Below are 20,589 nucleotides of genomic sequence, written 5' to 3' on the forward strand. Positions count from 1 at the left end.
AGTCGACGTTGCTGCCTTTAAATAGAAGTGTTGGTACGTCAGCCAAAGAAAAATGCTCCAATCTCTTTAATAATATATATATATATATATATATATATATATATATATATTATAAACACGTAATTAGATAAAATAAATTCGGCCATTACTTTTTTTATGCGATATTAAGAGATATTTTTGCATATTAACCGAGATTAAATATCCTTCTCGACTAATTTTAAAAATACAACTTTTACATTAGTTTTTTATGTTTAGAAAACTACTCGACTCCAAACATTTGAGAGACAAGGTGCTAATGTTTTATATGGTATTGTGCACGGAACACAACTTTTCATCATCGTAGGTCCATTTAATTGAATAAAATACAAAAAATATCTAGTTTACTCTTTATACATACTCTTGTGTATTCTACGCTTAGGATAAAGGTTGGGGGATTTTTTATTTTTACTTATCCTTTTTTTTTTTATCGAATTCAATTATGAGAAGCTACACCATAAATTTATACTTAATTTTTTAAGGGTATGTTTGTTTTTGTATTTCAAAAATATTTTTAAAAAATATTAATATTTTTTATTTTTTCTTTGTTTTAATTTTTTTTGTGTTTTCTTATTATTTTGATATATTATTGTTAAAAATAAATTTTAAAAAATAAAAAAACATTATTTTAATATATTTTTAAATAAAAATAATTTAAATAATAACCAATATCACAATACCAACATCACGTGTTTTTTTTAATAGTGATATAGTGTCGTGAACCGTGTGGATATTAGAAAGCACCGTGTGTACGCATGGTAAGGTATTAGTGCTTGATGGTGACCGGCGACAGGGGCTGACATGTACTGTAGAAAGCCATATGATCGTTCGTTCATACCGAAGAACAGCCATATATCTTCGAAAGTGCCTGCCTACCGCATTGCCTTTCTATCTTTCATTCTTTTCCCTACTCGATCATGTGATTAAGAAATGCCAAGAAGCTTTGGTTTTGAGCAGCTGGAATTGACAAGTACAGAAAATGCATGGCAGATCCATAGGATCCTTCATACCTAAGAAGAACAGTCGTCTACAAATTCATTTCGAGGCTCTCCTCGAAGATGAGAATCCACGGCACCCAACTACCATTCTAGGGTTCATGTCGATATCCTCATTTTCTCTCTTTCTTTCGCAACCAACTTTCAAAGATACATCTCTTCTTATCTCTATATGAGACTGCTTGCTTAATATTTTATTTGTTATCCGTCAACAAAGAAAAAATATAATTGAGATTTTAATCGCCAACAAAGCCCTTCCGAGTAGAATAAAGTGTGAAATTCTCAGCTTCGTTAAGAAAACTATTATAAAGTAAGTGTAAACAAAAGAATTAAAACAATAAACATAAAAAGCTATAATGGAAAAATTCTCAAATTGTTTTTAAAATATCAACCATAAAACAATAAACATAAAAATATAAAAATATACAATTAATAAATCAACTATCGATGACATAGCTAATCAAGCACTATTTTTAAAAAAAAAATATCAATCATGTTTTGCTTCCTTCCTAACGTGTCAACCAACTAAATTATTTCAAAACAAAGTGTTATTTAGTTTTCGCATGATACTTAGGGTTATAAAAACTACTATATTGAATCTATATCTATTTATTAACATTCAACTTTTCATCTTCTTTTAAAATTCTCTAATTTCTTTTTACAAAAATTAAATATCCCAAAAGACCCTAAGAGTATGTTTAGTAACATAAACTATTTTTCTTTTTAATCTCTATTTTTATTTTTCTTTTCAAGTTTCTCTTTTCTAATAGAAAATTTGAAAACGTGTTCATTTGTTGGAAACTAAGATGATTTTCTTCATAAAAGAAAAGGAAATAAATCAAGATTATAATTGTATTTCATGAAAAATTAAAACCATAATTTAAAATAATCATCTTATTTTTTTGTATTTGTGATAATTTAATTGTAGAATATTAAGTTTATTTCATTAAATTAAAAATTATCATGAAAAATTTATATTATTATCTCAAAAAATTCTTCATAAAATAATTATGATAAAAAGTAAATTTATCACGCTAACTAAATACGAAAATATATAAAAAAATAATTTTAATATTTTACATTGCTAAAAATTGCTCGTATATAAAAGAAATTTTTTTTATTGTTCATGTTTTTTCTTTAATTGAAAAACTAAAGAGAATCTCTAAAAATATATTTTCCAAACTCAATACAAATTTGAAAAACTAAAAAATTAGTTTTTCAACTTTTTTGATGGAGAAATATTGCATTTGATAAAGAAGTTCTAGTTTTCCTTTTTTAACTTTAGTTTTTCATAAAATTGAAGTATTACTTTATTTCTAGATTTTGTTCTTCAAAAAAAGACATTTTCCAACCGCTCTCAAAGAAAACATTCTCCAATCACATGTTTTTAAAACCTTACTTACTACATGTCTAATGTTAACTAGGTAATTATAAGTAATGTCGTATAAGGTATGGTTGGGGAATGTCTAGGGCCTTACCAAAAAGAAATTATTTTTGAAAGGGATCATCTCTTCCCTTTGAACATTAAAAGAGAAATACTTCAATTTTAAAATGACCATGTTATCCTCAATATTTGGAAGAAATCAATTGCAAAATGGCCTAGTGTTGCCTCTTTTGATTACATCAACTAGCTCAACCGAATGAAGCAAAACTTTGGTATTGGGTAGAAATGCCAAAGGATTTTCAACACCATTTAAGTGTTTAAAATTACCATAAAGATAAATAAAGAGATGTTGGCCACGTTTTCTTTTCTGGTTAAATTATAAAGTCTTTACCTCTAGGTGTAATATGTAAATTATAACTCATCTTGAGTTGGATACGATAAAAGATCTTTTTAGAACTGAAGAATTATGTGCTTCTTTATAAGTTCTTATTGGTCAATTTAAAGACCTATTAAAAGGCACTCCTATGTATAATTCTCTTCTCAAATGAGAAAAGAAGAAAAAAACTTTGCAAACTAGTATGAGCACATAGCTTTCTTTTTTATACTAGTTATACAGATACCTAATCTTTTTTAAGTCCAAGAAACCTAATAAGGCCTACTTGAAAATAGTTAGGGTCTTAGTAGAAGGTCAAATTATAGCTTTAGAACTATTTGTGATTAGCTATATTAATAATGCCTTAAAGGAATGCTAGGTTAGGAGCGAATATCATCTTATTGTGGTGAAAGGAAACATCTATGGTGCTTTTTAGTGGGTGCCATTATAGGCTATAGTATACTTTCATGAGTTTAGTGATGTGTAGTCAACCTTAGACCTTCATCTGACTTATATTGGAGAGAGGTTGATGAAGACCTCATTCTATAGCTTCTTTTAAAATGCTATGTGGAATCTTTCCTGGCTATAATAAGTATAATTGATCGATCCATAACATTCTTTGTTCTAATAAGGATCAATCTAAGTTGGTTGTCTCCTCTGTTAAATTCCTAATAACAAAGAACATAAGTTGTAATGGAAGAATATATTTTAACATGAAGAAGCATACTAACTTATTAAGATATTTCACTTTGGCTTAGTGATTTACTTTGTTTAAAAAAATAATTTTTTCTTGTATGAGCTTTATACCCTTCAATATGTGACAAAGTAGTCAGGATTCATACAATGCATCATGTTTTTAATGATCTAGTGCCATAAATTGAATAGGCCTATATAGGATAATGTTTTAGAATATGGAGCAAATGGTGGATGTAACTTTGGAACCTAAACACTACCTGAGTTGCTATAGGATGAGAGACTTCACATTGATAATTGATCATCAATCATGCATTTTTTCTCTATATTATAAGTTTATTGATGTCATATGTAACATTTCATTTAAAAAGATAACTAAGTTCTTTTTTGGACTAGGAACTTTATGTTCAAAGCAACAAGATCATTGAGTGAAATTTGCTTGTAGTAGAACTCGATCTGTGAAATATAATTGAAACCCTCTGAAAATCCAGAGAGAGAAAGTTGTGGTATCAGCCACATGGCAGACATTGATGATATAACGCCTCCTTTACTTGTAATGCCTAAGGTTGGCCTTGTTAAAGCAATATGCCTTCTGTTTCCTTCTACCAACCCAGAAACAATCGTACAAAGAATTGCTAGAACCATTCCAATTCCCATTCTTCGAAGCAATGTTATTCCACCTTCTTTGCCAGTAAGCCTTTGAAGAAACTAAACAATAATTTGGTCGTAGAGGGGAACCCAGATGGTGAGGGTTATCATTGCAAAGATTACGTACGTTGCAGCAGGCACCTCAAAACTGGTAGTGCCCAGACGTCTATCCATCTAAATGGCTTGGAAAACTGCATAAGTATGTTGCTGGATCAAGGGTATATGATAAAGTATGGATGTTGACCATATGGGAATTATCCTCAGCAAACACTTCTCTTCCTCGACTTGTTAGATGCTACAAAGTTTCGTTGGGTTAGTAGCTGAACCATCCAAATTAATTTGATCTTCATATGTAATGATTATAGCTTTGTCAAGATACCTGCAGTGGTTGTGATCATTGAGTATTAAAAATCAAAAGCAATCAAATAATTAATTTATGCTTGAGTCTTTTGTAGCTCTGCCTTGACACTGTAACTCCCACAACCACAGACCAAAAGAGTTTTCTTTTGTAGCAGCAACAAGTACATGAACCACCCTTCATGTTGAAAACTGTTGTCAGATACACAACAAGATTTGTTAAGGAGCCAACTGTGCCAAGCTTCTCAAACATCTCATTTCCTGTCGTATTAGTGTCGTGAACCGTGTGTATAGAATGCACCATGTGTACGTATGTTAACGTATTATTGCTTGACGGCGAGCGGTGACAGGGGCTGATCATGTGATTAAAAAATATCAAAAAGCTTTGATGTTGAGCAGCTAGAATTGACAAGTAGAGAAAATAGCAAATCAATAGGATCTTTCATAGCTAAGAATAGTCATGTTTGTATCCAATACGAGGCTCTACTCGAAGATGGGGAATCCATGGCACCAACTACCATTCTATGACTTATGTCGATATCCTAATTTTCTCCTTTTCTTTCACAACTAACTTTCGAAGATATATCTCTTTTTTTTTTTTTTTTGATCTCTGTATGAGATAGTTTTCTTAATATATTACTTATTATTAGTTTTTTACTTCCAACAAAGTAAAATTATAATTCAAAACTTAATCACCAGTGGAGCCCTTGCGAGTAAAATAAAATGTGAAATTCTTAGCTTTGTTTAACCAATTAAGAAAACTATAAAGTAAGTAAAAACAAATAAATTAAAACAATAAACATAAAATAAAGAAGGCTATAATGAAAAAATTCTCTAATTTTTTTCAAAATATCAACCATAAAACAATAAACATAAAAGTGTAGGATATTCACTTTGACTTGGTAATCTACTTTATTTAAAAGAATAACTACTTATTGTATGAGCCCCACAACCATCATTATGTGTCAAGGTATCCAGGATTCATAAAATGCATCATGTTTTTAATGATATAGTGCCATGACCCTCACTATATGACAAGGTAGCCAAGATTCTTGTGTGGTTATCCATATATTCTCCCTTGTAGTTTATGGTCGGTCATTTCATTCAGACTTTATTATCATCTTTAAAATAACGTTTTTCACTTCCTAAAAATCTTCTTAGAAATATGCCTTTTAATATGTTCTTAATCTAAAGCAAGTACCTTTTAAGTGGATGAAGATGGTTTTTGGATTGGAACCTCCCTCACCCTTACTACTAAGGTCTTTTATTATAGAGTTAGTATGTTATTAGTAAAAATCAACCATTATATGATTTTATTAGCCTGTTTTAATGCTAGATTAGGCTTAACCTTGTCTAGCACTAATCATATATGTGACTAATATTTAGCACCACATGTTAGCAATCTAATAGATGCTTGTCATTATTAATTTTTTACTAAAAGATTAGTTTTTTCTAATCCTAAAACATATTCTCTTAGCATGTTATATGGTTTAACTTCATCTTTTCTTGCTTGTGTATTCAGACATTACATCATTTTGAATTGTGTTTTGGTTAACTAATGTTAATACCACCTTCTCTCTAAATTTAAAGAATGATAAAGATTATTGGCCAATTCATCATCATTATCACTAAGTTTGGATAACTTTTGTTGTGTTTAATGTTTATATCATTCAATGTCAACAAACTTTTAGACTTATAGGTGACTTTAGTTGCTCAATTTTTTCAGTTTTCTTCTTAAATCTTCTCCTTTATGTAGAATTATAAGACAAGTATAGCACTTATATACCTTATAAAAAAGATTTTCAAGATTTTTTATGTCGATTCTTTTCTCTTATAATGATTGATATACCTCTTGCATATAATAGTATCAATGACCAACTTCAGCCTTTATCATGATCAATCATGCCTAGTTGGCTGTGTTTTTTCTTCACTAACAAGTCCTTCTAATTGAGGAGAAACCATTATTTTTGTTACCTTAGGGATTAGGTCATTATCTGCCTTTATATATATATATATATATATATATATATATATATATATATATATATATATATATATATATATATATAAAGTAAAAGCCATCAGCTTTTAATTCCTTCTAAATATGATTCCTAAACATGAAATAATTATTACTTTCATGTTTTCATGTGGCATGCCACTTATAACATTTTCCCCTATATTTTCTTAGTAATATGGATTGTATGGTTTTAAAAGAGGTTGATTAGTCCTCCTCGCATCAATTGGTCAAATATATATTAAGCTCTTTCGATGTCAAATGAGTATTCTTTATTTTTATTAGCCATTTTTTTATCACTTTTATTTATTTACTAATAAGTTTTTTTGGTTTATTTGGGCTTTCTTAATATAACAATCTCAAATGGATTTTTTTTTAATTCTACGACTAATATCAATTACCGGTGAACTTCTTCAAACTCCTTATCAGAGTCTAAATCAACCATTAAATGTGTCATCGTGACCACATGCTTCTAAGTAGCTTTTGTTTTTTATTGTTTTTATAATATCTTTTTATATTGAGCAATGACATCTATAAGGTTGTAAATATTTGAATATTTGATCCCTATAAATCATTTTCTGATATTCTATCGCATTTCTTCCAGAATTAACATAATGCATTCTTACTTTATTATGAGTAAAAAGAACTTGATTTTTAGAGTCTTGAAATAAAGGGCATAACTTTCTATGGACTCCCTTGTGTCTTAAACTATCATAACTAAATGAGCTAGTGTTACCTCTGGTACGATTCTATAAAAATAATCATAAAAAAAAACATCCATTTCTTTTCAATTATTAATGAAGTTAAGGTATTATAGTAGACTAGTAAAAGATAGTTATAATTTATGCTGAACCAAATAACATCAGTTTCACAAAGGTATTAGCGGCATCATTTCCACATTGATTAGTATACTTGTTGATGTCCCTTGTTGACTAGTTATCCTCCCTATAAAATTATTTGAAGTCAGCTATCATGATTTTTTTAAGAATTGAATGTAGCATGCCAATCCATTCAGGATATGGATGGTTATATACAAGTATGGTTGTACATCTAACATCCAGCTCTATTTCCTTTAAGTGTTGGGCTAATTTAACCTTATCAACTTTTTATATTTTTTGTTAGTCAATAATAGGTCCCAAGGGTATACGAAAATTAAAATTTCCTTGTTAAAAAGTAGATTATAGGGAACTGAACCACCTAAATACAGGTTGATTTGGTTGTAGATAAGGTGGCTAGGCCATTTGATTGGGACTACTTATAGACTTGTAAGGTATGTGGTACTTCGTGGGCGATCGTGTCCAAATTAGGATGAGCTTGTTATGGTACACATTATATAGACACGTGATACACAAGATTAGGATGTTCTTATTTTATTTTTTTAAATACTACTATTATCTAAACATTCTTATTATACATTAAAAAAATTGATAGGTCTACAATGTAGCACGAGTCACCAATATAGTATATAGATAGTCCATAGATATGTGATGCTACACATATCGATATCTACCAATCAACCTCCACCAAATTTCGGTATCACCTCAAGTGATTGACATGGGCTTTCGTAGATAACCAATAAGGGCACGGCTTATTCACTTAAAACCATATAGTAGGATTTTATTATTAAATTATTCACTTAAAACCAGCATCATGTATATTATATATAAATCTTGTCCGCTTTCGTAGATAAAAATTATTGTAAGAACATAAACAAATAGCAAATTATAATCAAAATAAATAAAGATAAGTGCATGAGGCTTCTTAAGCATACCTATTACTTATTCCTTTAACAAGACTTTCAGAGGTGTTTTTTTTGTGTTTTTTTATCAAATAATAATTTCTTTATCATCTTTTCTAAGAAAATAGTGTAAATAAAATCATAGTCATATGTAAATAAAATACATATTAGTTTCAGGTATCTCTTATTTTTTATTTTATAAAAATAATTATTTTCTTTTATAACGAAAAGAACATAATATATATTAATATAAACAACTCTAATTAATATCTTATTTTAATAGAGTACTGATCATAAATATTTAGAAATAATGGTTTAATACAAAATAAATCTTATAATTATAAAAACTTTATAATTTTCTTAATAAAATACTGTCGTCCCAATGATTTTATTTTTACTCTAAACTTATTAACCAAATATTTATGAATATTAAAAATAAAGAATGATTTTATAAATAAAATTATATGTATTGCATAAATAAAATCACTATCATATATAACCAATCAATTATCTATAAAACATATACTAACATTCTATGTATCCTTTAAAAGAAAGAAAGAATATTTACATCAAATCAACCTTGGACGGAGTGTAATAGCTATACTTTTGCTTGTTCTTTTCAAATTTTTAGGGCATATAAGAGAAAATTTCTCATTTGATTTTTCCATGTACAATAGATCGGTATGAATAGAGGTTTATTCTATTACCATATTGTGTATTTCTTCTTTATCATATTTTTTTCAAATAATTTACATGAAATAAAATTTATTTTTCAAATAATTTTAATGATATATTTCACAAACTATAATAATATATTATTTCATATATACTCCTGAATATTTTAAAAGATTATATTATAGTTTATACTAGAGTAAATTAATTGGATATAGATACTATCAGTGTTTAAAATATATCTTTTTTGAGAAATTATAAAGAAAGTGATTAATATATTAAATAAGATTTTCAAAGGAATTAATGTTTAATAGAAAATTTACTTGGAATAAACTAATCAAATAAAAATATTTTATTTCTTAAAATACATTTTGTCTCAAATAATTTTGAAGAAGTTATTATATTGTTTCCTTCTTGATTGTGGATTTCTAATTAATTAAAAAAAAATTTCTTAATGTGTAGGATATCTTTCAATGATTTTTCCATTTTTTTTATCCTCCAAATTTTATTTTATTTTTTTTCATATTCTTATCTTCTTATTATTTTAGTCCCTGACCTTCTTAGTTCTTTGTTCCCTTTTCTTCTTATTTCACTCCCTCAACTCTTATTTCTTTTCTTTTCTTTTTAAATGCTAAAAATTGAATTGGACTGTAAATATAATTTTTGAAAACAAATAGAAAAATTAGGGGTAAAAAATAGGTTATGAAACATTTCATCTAAAGGATTTGAAAATAATATAAGACAATAATCAAGGACTCCATATTAAAAAAAAACATTTTTATGAATCTGATTTATTAATTTGATAAGTTTTGATGTAATTTTATAATTATTTTTTTATTTTAGTTGATGATTTTCTTACCTATTTATAAGAATTCATAGAATTTTATCAGTAAAAATAGAGTGCAAATAATATATTATATAGTTTTGAGGTGATTTGATTTTTTTTTATTCTAGTTAAGGTTTTAGGTGAGTATAAATAAACATATAATGAGAAAATAAAATTAATATTTATATAAATTACATTAATTTTCTTAGTCTCTTTCTTAGTTTCTTTTGAATTTATATACTAGTAGTATTGTCATATGTAAAACATAAAGAGATAACTGTTTTTCTTAAATGGAGTAGAAGTCTTTTCAATCTTTGCACGTAGAGTTTTTTAAAAGCAATATAATATATTTAGTATTTATTAATGAAATTATCTTGAATACATATTTTTATATTTTCTAATCATCTATTTCATATTTTTATATAAATAATAAATAATATATTTTTATTTTTTATATATTTATAATAAATCCATTTAAGATAAGTTATGTTGTGATTTTATTATTAGCAGTAGACTTCAAGGGCCGTGGCGTGATAGCAAAGGGCTTGAGATCTGCACAGCAGATCTCGAGTTCGAGTCAGAGCGTAAATCTGTTGTAAGAGCTTGAGATAACCGAGGTTTTACTCGCTCATCTGGACTCACAAAATACGTTTTCAAGAATGGAGTTTTCTCAAATCCAAAAAAAAAAGTAGACCGGTAGGTTACACCTGATTAGTTCCGAGTCTTTAGCCACATAAAATAATATTTATAGACTAACACAAAAAAAAAATTAAAAAAATAAATTATCGGCACTACCAGCAAGCCAGGGCTGGGTCAGCCTTGATTTTTTTGGCTGTCCTTAGAATAATTCTTATTCTAATCTAATTATTGATCAGTCACTGTCAATGAAATAATTGAAGAAACGCCTAATCTATCTACCAAAATAAAATTAAGATTCATAGAAAAGCAAGACAATAAAGCAATGATTGAGGTTTATTTAATTGACTCAGAAATTGTTTGTTTTTGTGTAAAAACATTATTTTAAAAAAATTAATTTTTTTTATTTTTTATTTAAAATTATTTTTTTAATATTTTTAAAATGATAATATTAAAAATAAATTTTAAAAAATAAAAAATATATTTTTAAATAAAAAATATTTTAAAAAATAACTCAATATCATAAAGTCGTTGACCGGGAGAGCGTATAATTTATTCAACGGGTGAGCAACGAGAATGCGGAGATGAACAGATCTTTCAACCTTAAATTTTATATTATTAGGATATATATATTGCCCTCGAATCTCATCAAAAGATTTTAAAATTGATTGTTCCTAAACAACCAATGACCTCCCAACACGCGGCAAGTGCACGGCCGGTATGATCATACTGGCCGTCGGCCCGTCATGATACGATAGGCCGAAAGGGGGTCCTCTGCTTGACTGTCAATCTTGCGCAAGGCCTTTATCAAAGGTAGTTCTGATTTTTTGTATATACATTTTTTTTTTTTGGTATGAGCTTTGAAATCCTTTATGTGTAATGAATTCTTATTTTTTTATTTAATTATTTTTTATTATTAAATTAAAATATTTGAAACATATAGAATTAATTTTAACTGTGCTGAGATAAAAATTAGAGATATAAAATTGAACTTTTTGATATTAAATAGTCAATGATTATTAGTATATGTGTGCGATGGGAGCTCTTCTTCGACAAAGTAATTGCTGAACAATTACACTAGTTTATTTATGAGTATAATTTGAACTCAAAATCATATATTTGATATCATTTTTTTGTAATAAAATTCAACACATCTTTAAAAAATAAAATAACAAATTAAAGGGGAAATTGTATTGCAAATTAAAAAAAATTTACATAAAATATTTTACAATTAACTTATTTAGCTCATTTATTAAGAAAATATTTTACACTCATGAACTTTTATAAATATTTTATGGACATTAAACAATTATTTTAATTATCACCACACAATCATCAATTCATCATCATCATCACGTTGACTACCACCACCTTCTTCAAAATCATAATTCCCTTATCATTATCATCACAACCACCTCACTCATATTACACCACTACCACCACTTTTTTTTATTGTCGTGACCACCATAATTTCTATTTCATCGTCGGCGATACTCCAATCATCATCATTATTATTAAAAGAAATCATTATCATTCCACCATCATCGTATTTTATTATTATATGTTTTATGCAAAACAAATGCCCTCTAAATTAAAAGAATTTAGTTTTTTTTTATTATTAACATTAATTTGAAATCTTAATTTAAAAGAAATAAGTTATTTTTACTATATTATTATAAAAAAAATTAAATTTATCAAGTGTTAAAATATAATTTATTTTGGGTGTTATAATGATCATATGATAATAGCACCACCGAACAAATGTTGTAAATATATAATTATTCTTGTAAAGTTAATTGATAATATGTTTAAAATAAATATAATAAGATATTACAAAGAAAAAATGGTATAATTTAATTCTTTGTTCAATTATTGATTTTGATTATTGATATTAAGTTAATATCTAGAGTTGGAAGTAGGGATAGCAAAGGGTTAAGTTAGAGCCAAAATTTTCTCACCCGCTCCCTTTTAATATCTCTAAATTTTCTCCTCCCCTACCTCCAACCTCCAACCTCCAACCCTATCGGATCAAATTAGGTATCCTAATCCATTTTTTTAATCAATTAAAAAATATCGAAAATTAGATTTTAAACTTCAATTTCACTTATAAAATCATAAGTATCCCTTGCGAATTATAAGATAAAAAATCTATTTATTATATTAAAAAAAATTACAACTCCATGATAGTTTGTTTTTGATAATAGTTAAAAATTAAGTGGGGTCAAGTCGAGTGAATTCCTCACTCAACTATAGTCAAACTAAATTTGTCAAAGTTTGATTGTAGACAAATCATTTAAAAATCAAATCAAACTAAATTGAATGATATTGGATATTTAACAATGATTATCATTGTTTAATCAAATATAATATTTTAAAATATTTATCAATTTTGTAATGAAGACAGGCTCTTTTCAACACAGTTTTGATGAATTTTCTAATGAATAGACAGCATACTTCTTTGATTTAATGAATTAAATGAATTCATAGATATAAGATGTACCAAACTTGGACACAATGCACTAAATAAGTAAGATTATAAATAATGAAAGAAAAGGAGTTGGTCTGCGCACGCCATGTTTGATTTTTTTGGGCCAGGATGCACGACCTAGCTTTAAAATGATTAAAAAAAAGAAAAAAAAAAACTAGAGAAGTGATGGATGATGTGAGGCAACGTGACATCTCCTTTTACCACTTTTGTTGACTTACGTTGACTGGAAAATTAGGACAGCTGGCTTTAGAAGTTAGACTTATTTTTTATCTTTTATTTTTTTTTACCCTCTCTGCGGTGATAAATTTATTTGAATGGGGTATTTGTTATTTTTTTAAATATTTTTTATTTAAAAATATATTAAAATAATAATTTTTATTTTTAAAAATTATTTTTAATATTAATATTAAAATGATCTAAAAATACTAAAAAATATTAATTTAAAATAAAAAAAATAAAAATATTTTATTTTATTTTTTAAATATATTTAAAATACAAAAACAAATAACGCACACTCATTTCGACTATATAAAAGAGCTCGGTAAGGTAATCAATCGACTCGAGAACAAGCTGGTGGACATAGCAGTTCTCACAACTTCTTCTCTCTTTTTATATTACTAGCTATATGCCCGCGCGTTGCCGCGGGCATTGCTGCGTATATAATATTATATAATTACATTAAAAACGATAAACCTATAATATAAAAGTTTAGAACTATAATATAAAAGAGTTTGTTTTGTAAACATAGGTTACATCTTTTGGTATATACATAGTGTCACAAAAGATGACAAAAGAGTGCTAATTATACAATTTGTACATCAGCGCAAAATAGAGGGACAAAAGATGACAAAAGAGTGCTAATTATACAATTTGTACATCAGCGCAAAATAGAGGGATGTTGAGGTGCAGAACGAAGTGAAATCCCTCCTTCGAAATGAGACATATCATTTTGTTGCTAATCTTCCTGAAAAAACTAAAATTCGCAAAGTAATAAATGAAATGATGAAGAAATTAAGTCATGCATTCAAAAATTTCAGCAAATATTATGGAAGAATAAATGCAGCAAATCAGTAAAGAAACAATTAAAAATTAATATCATATGCTGTAAAAATCATTGTAGACATTAGAAAAAAGGAAGAGAAGACTTGGATGTATAGATAAAACATACATACATATATGTACTTGGAGAAAGCGAATGGGACGAATGATAAAACAATTCAAGTAGATGTAACATAAACATTTAGATGAAAACAATGAATAGCAGAAAATGAATCATTATCAGTAACAACCCTAAATATTTTTCTCCTAGGTGTTTAATTTGTTTAATGTTATTAATGTTGTGAAATGTTTTTACAAAAAATTCACATCGTTGTAGATAAAACCAAATATAACACGGTGGGTTCCTTCCCACCAAACAATACAACAAATAATCAATTTATTATTATTATTAGCTACGGTGGGTTCCTTGCTAGCAATTTCATTCATAGCAAACAATAATTAATTTATTATTCTTATTAGCTACTGTAACATTCTCTTTCACATCTCATCTCATAACACAATTCTACTGCGGCTTTATTATTTTCTGAAATCATATACTCTTCTGTGATCTCTGTTTTTTGCCCAAAAGTGTCCTAGAAAAAGCCAACTAACCTCAAAAGTAGAATGACCAACACAAAGGGTGAGTCTTTGCAGCAAGGGTGAGTCTTTGCAGCAATTTGTGAGAAGCAACAGGCCAGAACCTCAAGAAAGAAGAGTAAAAGAAATAGGATCAATTACGCAAGAAATCCAAAGCAGAGCTGAGAAGAAAAATGGAAAGCAAAAGAAGGTACCAGACGAAATGAAACGCAAGAGAAATATGCAGGAGAGGAAACAGCACAAAAAGCAAAGATAAACATTAGAATTAGAATGAAAAAATTACTTAACAGAGGAAAGAAGGCGGCGCAGTCTACTGAGGCAAAGATCATAAGAGAAGAAGTATAAAAAAAAGCATGTCACCCTGCAAAATGCACAGACAAATTAATTAATGTGAAGTGACATGGGGCAACAGGAGTAATTGAAGTAACGAAACCAGATTGGAACAGTAACAACCATCGAAGAAAGCAAAGCAACCGAAAAAAAAATTAAGTGATCAGCCGAGAGCAAAAACCAACTCAATAATCAATTCATTTTATGTTAAGCTCTAAACCGAGAGCAATGAGCCCAAATCAACACAAATAACAGCCAATCAAACCAAACCGAGAGCATCCGAATCAAACCAACCAAGGACTATGTTTACCCGAGAATTGAACCACCTCCAAACCATCGATCAACCCAACCCGAACCTAATTGAACCAATAACCCACCCCCCAACACACACAAACGACCAAACGCAAGCATCCCGAGCACGAACCCAAGAAAACCGAACACACAGACAATGAGCAATCCAAAAAACCCAATCAATTGCTGAATATCCAGACCAGAGAAATCAAAAATACAATCAATTACTGAACACCCACACCAGAAAGAAGATGAATCGAGTGAGAAGAGGGGAAAAAATGAAAAAAAAAAAAAAAACAAACCGAAGAACCCAATGCAAAGAAACCGAGAGAAAGCAGAAATTGGCGCAAAGATGGGGGCGAAATCATACCTCATCAAACACCAAGAACGACCCGAAGCCAGCCCACGAACCGGCATCCTGGCCCGACCGAGCAGCCGTGAGCCATACAGCCCGTCGTTCTCTCTGCCAAAAACGAAGGAACCGAGCAGAGACATGAAATGAAGAGAGTGAGAGGAAGAGACGAAAACAGGTCCAGAGAAGAGATAAAATGCACAGACTCATTAAGGGCAAAATCGCCCGGGCACTGCCACAGTCCACAGTACATTCAGTCTGTGTGTACAGTGCAAAATGCCACACCATTTATTTGTTTTGTAATTAGAGGCAAGGACTAAAATGAAACAGAAATGAAGTATTGGGATTAAAGTGTTAAGAACATCTAGAATGTCTAAAATATCATACTAGTTTATCTGGTAACTCACTTATTAAATTTTTAACTTTAACGACTAGGATTGAATGAACCCATCCAATGGTTCTTATTAATTTCAATAATGGAAAAATTATTTCCTTATGGTTGTACCCACCTTACCTTTCTTGCATCTGGGTAGCTTCTGAAAGTTTATTAATGAAAATATTTTATAATTGAAGATTTAGATTTGATTTTTAGAAAATATATTTATTTTTGTTTGGGATCAAAAACACCTTTCAAAAATTAAAAAAAAATTAAAAAAATCTTGTTATTTGGTGATTATATAAAATTTAATCCTTAGTTATTTTATTTTGAATCTTTTTTTTTTTAATTTCAATTCTTGAAATTTAAGTTAATTTAATTTTTATATCAATTTTAGTCCTTATTCTTTTGATTATAACTTATTTTTCTCTTATTTTTTTAATTAATTTTTTATTTATCAGATTTCATCCATATTTTTTATTGTTATTTATTTTATTTAAAATAATTAATGAAAATAATTATTATTTTTGAGTTTTATCTTATTTTAATTTTTTTGTCCAAGAAATTTGATCTTCAGTCTTTTAATTACTATTTTTTTTATTTGAAATAATTTATAAAATTAGTTTTTTTTTTAATTTCACCCTTAATAGTGTTTTTTATTTAAAAGAGTTCCAAATGAACTAGGTTTTTCAAAACACACAAGCATTGCAGGTGTATTTAAAGTTGCATTTGTTACAAAATTACAAATGCAGAATACAAAACGTTAAAAATCATGCTGTAGTTCAAACTTCATTGAAATGGAACTGGAACACCTTGCTTCGTGTTCACGATGGCCATTGCCAGATACCGAGTACCCATTCCAATGGGCACCTGTTCATCAGGTCCCTCCCAAAATGGGGCTTCACCTTCACCTACCAGACGCCAGTATCCTGTCCTCAGGGAATCAGCTTGTTCATCTGTGCAGTTCTGCAGCAACGATTCCACTCGGAAGTTTATGCCGAGAGCACCAAGAAATTGGGACTGAGTTATTGGTCCATGGACAGAGATATCGGCTAAAATCGTCATGTAATAAACGAATTAGTTTCCACTAAAAGAAACGACGTAAATCCAAAATAATGTATAACCATACCTGACACTTCCTCAGCAGAGTGCCTGATGGAAGCAAAATCGACATATGCACTGAGATCAGCTGACCCAGGATTATCGAGTATGTTGATGAACTTGTGTTTCCTAATTGCCTGCACAGATGTAGTAAGGGAAAGAATAGAAGGGTCTAGAGAAATAGACTGACTCAAACCAGCACTCAAAGTTTTCAATGCAATGAGAGTAAACCCAAATGAATGCAAACATTCGGTCAACAGTGCAATCTTTCTATCCCTGAGGAAAGTTTGAAGAAACATAATAGAACATGAAGGAATGCAACAGTACAGGTCATAAATGCCCAAGTATTCAAACATTGTGTGGACAGATAATTGAAGATGTTTACAATCACATCGATAAACCATGCAGTCCGACAGACATAATGGAAGCACTTGCACCAAAAACAATGGTAAGAGTCTTCACCTGCAGACTATCTGAGACTACTCCATTTAGGCCATAGTCAATAATCAGGGCCCCTCCTCCATCACAACCTATTCTGTCAGCAATAGCATGTGTTAAATCCATTGCTTTGGGGCAAACCTCAATATGACTAAGCTTCTCTATTTCTTCAGGTGCAGCCCACTTGCAGCGCTTCATTAAATATAGAGTTGCTGGTGTTGGCTGTGGGGATAGAACAAAACGGAACCTAAACGATATAGATAAGAAATATCAATCTACAATTATCTGCAAAAGGATTATATCTCTAAGATTAAACTACAAATGCTTACATTGAATCTTCCGAAACATCAACCATTTTTTCACACCAGCCACGAGAAGCTCTCTGCAGGTGTTGTCAATCAGACTGATTGGTGAGAAGAGAAAAGAAAAGAATATAACGGCCAAAAACCAACGACAAGATAAACCAAGGGAGAGTAATTTGAAATATCTTTCTTCCAGTTATGGGATGAATACAAAGTAAAAGTTTGAATTATGACTTAGAAACTGGCTACACACTTAGAGCAATATAACAACTTACGGTAAAGTTTTCCATTATAGAGAAGATGAGACCAAAATTACAGAGGAGAACATGTTATCAGTTTGCAACCTCCATGTTGAGAAACAAACTGAGATAGCTCAGCCCATTGTATTTTTCTGTTCTTCTCTCATTATATTTCAGTGATATTTATCCTATCCTTTCTATAAAATTATTTTAATATTTCTAATAAGTAAGTCAATAAGAAGCTTGAGTAATATCAACTAGTACAAGTGCAAGAATAGGTAGAAAGAGAAGGAATATGGAAATCAAGAAAACAAGATCCAAATAGCTAAAAATTCAAAGATAATGAACACTATTTAGAGTTCAGGAAAAGAAAATGCATTAAGCATTTTGCAGAAAGGATCCTAAATATCAGATTTATGCAAATAATGGATTACACAAGTACTAATTAACTGTAACCTGCACCATTTTTTTAAGGGCAGAGTGACACCAAGAAAATCAATAAGACTAACCTGAAACTGATGCACAGGTAGAGCATCGTAAAACTCATGGGCAATGATAATTGATGGCACTGAAACATCGCAATGAATGATAATCAGAGAAAAAGCAAACTGTCACTTTACAATGTTGGAAAAAGAAAATAAACTGCTATCCCAAAAATTTGAAACTAAAATAAAATTAAGAACTCATTCCATTCAAACAATACAAGTCTGATACTTAACATTTCAACTAAAGGAAATTTAAAATATAACTACATACATCCTGATGGAACCTGCTCTAGCAAAGCATGCCATGACACAAGTGTCCCTGCCAACGTGCTGATGGTCCTTTTTTCAACACCATCACCGTTATCGTCTTCATCTAAACATTTTAAGTTGTGATGCTGAAGCTTCTGTAACGTAGGACTACATTCTACCAAGTGTACATGCAACGATTCTGTGAAGCTCTTAAACTTGGATGCACCCTACAAGGAAAAGGCATGCTTATTCAATAAAAACCGAATAACTTGAAAATTTTAAAGCACTGACTTATTTCACTAGTATCATCAGAATTGTGGTGATATACACGCAGAAGATCAGCCATCAGAGTTCCTCGTCCTGGACCCAGCTCAACTAGGTTCACTTGTTTTGGCCGTCCCATTTGCTCCCAAAGGCACATGGCCCATACACCAACCATCTGATATTACATCAAAAGGGTTAAATTATTTCCTCAGATAGCAATCAACCAAGAATTAACAATTGAGGTAACCAGAATTGAATATCAAACAACTACAAATGCTCTTTCAGTACAATGACTCCCTAACTGCCTCGATGACCTTAGAAATGACGTAAAGGTTTCACAAGTTCCATGTTACTCAATCACACAAGTATTTCAAAGTTCAACAGAAACTCATTTACCTCACCAAACATCTGGCTTACTTCAGGAGATGTAATGAAATCACCTTCTGTTCCAAACACATCTCGACTAATGTAGAATCCAAACTTGGGATTCGTCAAAACTTCTTCCATATACTCTGCCACTGAGATTGGGCCACCTCGGAACTGAAAAACCATCCACAACTTCCAATAAATTTTTCAATAACAACAGCACAAAACAATACTTTTCATTGATGACATAATGAAAATTTTAGCATCCATTTCTGAAAAGAGTTTCAAAATCACATATATCTAAGTTCCAAGCTACAGAATTTCCTGATAACCATATTAGGGTGAAAGTGAACGTCTTTCATCAATCCATCAACAAAAATCTATTTAATTTGTAAGAAAAAAAATTGAAGAAAAACAAACAGAGGCATTTTAACAAACATAGTATCTGCATTGTAAAAAGCAATAAAAATAAATTGGTGGCACCTTGATAATGCCTTTAAGGTGCTTGACAAGCTCAGACTCCGATGTGGGTTCATGAGAATGATCTACAATAGAGTACAATAATAACCAAACAAATCAAAGAAAACAAATCCGAAGAAACACCGCAAAAAAAAAAAAGAATACGAGTATGAGAAGAGAAGTTGGACCAGGTGGATTATATAGGTCGGAACGGTCAATGGAGATGGAGGTGCTAGAGGGATATTGATCGGTAACCTTGTCGTCGACGAAAGTAGTGGTGGGGCTTTGTGATTCTGGAGAAGAAGAAGAAGAAGAAGAGAAAAGAAGAGATTTAGTTAACAAAGGAGAAGAAGTTTTAGAATTCAAGAGGAAATGACGGCAGGTTGAAGCTTGCTTTAGTAAGTGTCTGGTAAGCATTTTTGATATATTTGTTATTTACTTAGCTTTGCTCGTTAGGGATTTCAGGTTTTCTTTCTCTTTTTTCCATTGATGAACGAACAAGCATAGCACAATCTGAGGGCGTCCGTTCGAAATGATTTCAACCTTTATTATTATATTTTATTTCCCAAACACAATTGGTGGCGGGGATGTAGCTCAGATGGTAGAGCGCTCGCTTAGCATGCGAGAGGTACGGGGATCGATACCCCGCATCTCCATTTCTTCTGGTTATTCTCAAACAAATTCTCCTCCAGATATTTATTTATGGAGTATCTTTATTGCTCCCAAAAAATGTTTTCATTATAATTTTATCAATCAAAGATATTTCATAAGGTTTGATAATTTTGAAAACTATATACTTAATTCATATTTTTTAAATTTTATTTATAATTTTAAAAACCATA

The 20,589-nt window shown here is 29.8% G+C and overlaps 1 protein-coding gene, 1 long non-coding RNA gene and 1 other non-coding gene across 5 annotated transcripts; 1 reads left to right on the forward strand and 2 right to left on the reverse strand.

The window, feature by feature from the left end:
• Window positions 1-13,575: 13,575 nt before the first annotated feature.
• Window positions 13,576-15,606, reverse strand: LOC127904536 (uncharacterized). Of its 2 annotated transcripts, XR_008057815.1 has the most exons (3): window positions 15,487-15,606; window positions 14,511-14,856; window positions 13,576-13,833 (listed from the first exon to the last, which is right to left on the reverse strand). It is a non-coding gene; the product is annotated as an uncharacterized LOC127904536 (long non-coding RNA). The 2 variants fall into 2 exon arrangements; XR_008057814.1 differs by having other exon boundaries at window positions 13,576-14,856.
• Window positions 15,607-16,529: 923 nt separating this feature from the next.
• Window positions 16,530-20,271, reverse strand: LOC7495949 (uncharacterized). 2 transcript variants are annotated; one of them, XM_024588493.2, is made up of 10 exons: window positions 19,936-20,271; window positions 19,772-19,833; window positions 19,319-19,462; window positions 18,987-19,097; window positions 18,681-18,885; window positions 18,434-18,492; window positions 17,713-17,765; window positions 17,408-17,630; window positions 16,974-17,082; window positions 16,530-16,893 (listed from the first exon to the last, which is right to left on the reverse strand). In XM_024588493.2, the coding sequence occupies exons 1-10, from the start codon at window positions 20,162-20,164 to the stop codon at window positions 16,634-16,636; spliced, it is 1,455 nt and encodes a 484-aa protein (XP_024444261.2). In that variant the 5' UTR covers window positions 20,165-20,271; the 3' UTR covers window positions 16,530-16,633. The 2 variants fall into 2 exon arrangements, with proteins under 2 accessions (XP_024444261.2, XP_002324033.4); XM_002323997.4 differs by having other exon boundaries at window positions 16,530-16,896; window positions 19,936-20,269.
• Window positions 20,272-20,330: 59 nt separating this feature from the next.
• On the forward strand, window positions 20,331-20,403 carry TRNAA-AGC (transfer RNA alanine (anticodon AGC)). Its single transcript has one exon. It is a non-coding gene; the product is annotated as a tRNA-Ala (tRNA).
• Window positions 20,404-20,589: the final 186 nt, after the last annotated feature.

This window comes from Populus trichocarpa, chromosome 17, assembly GCF_000002775.5.
Source record: "Populus trichocarpa isolate Nisqually-1 chromosome 17, P.trichocarpa_v4.1, whole genome shotgun sequence".
Classification (NCBI taxonomy): Eukaryota; Viridiplantae; Streptophyta; class Magnoliopsida; order Malpighiales; family Salicaceae; genus Populus; species Populus trichocarpa.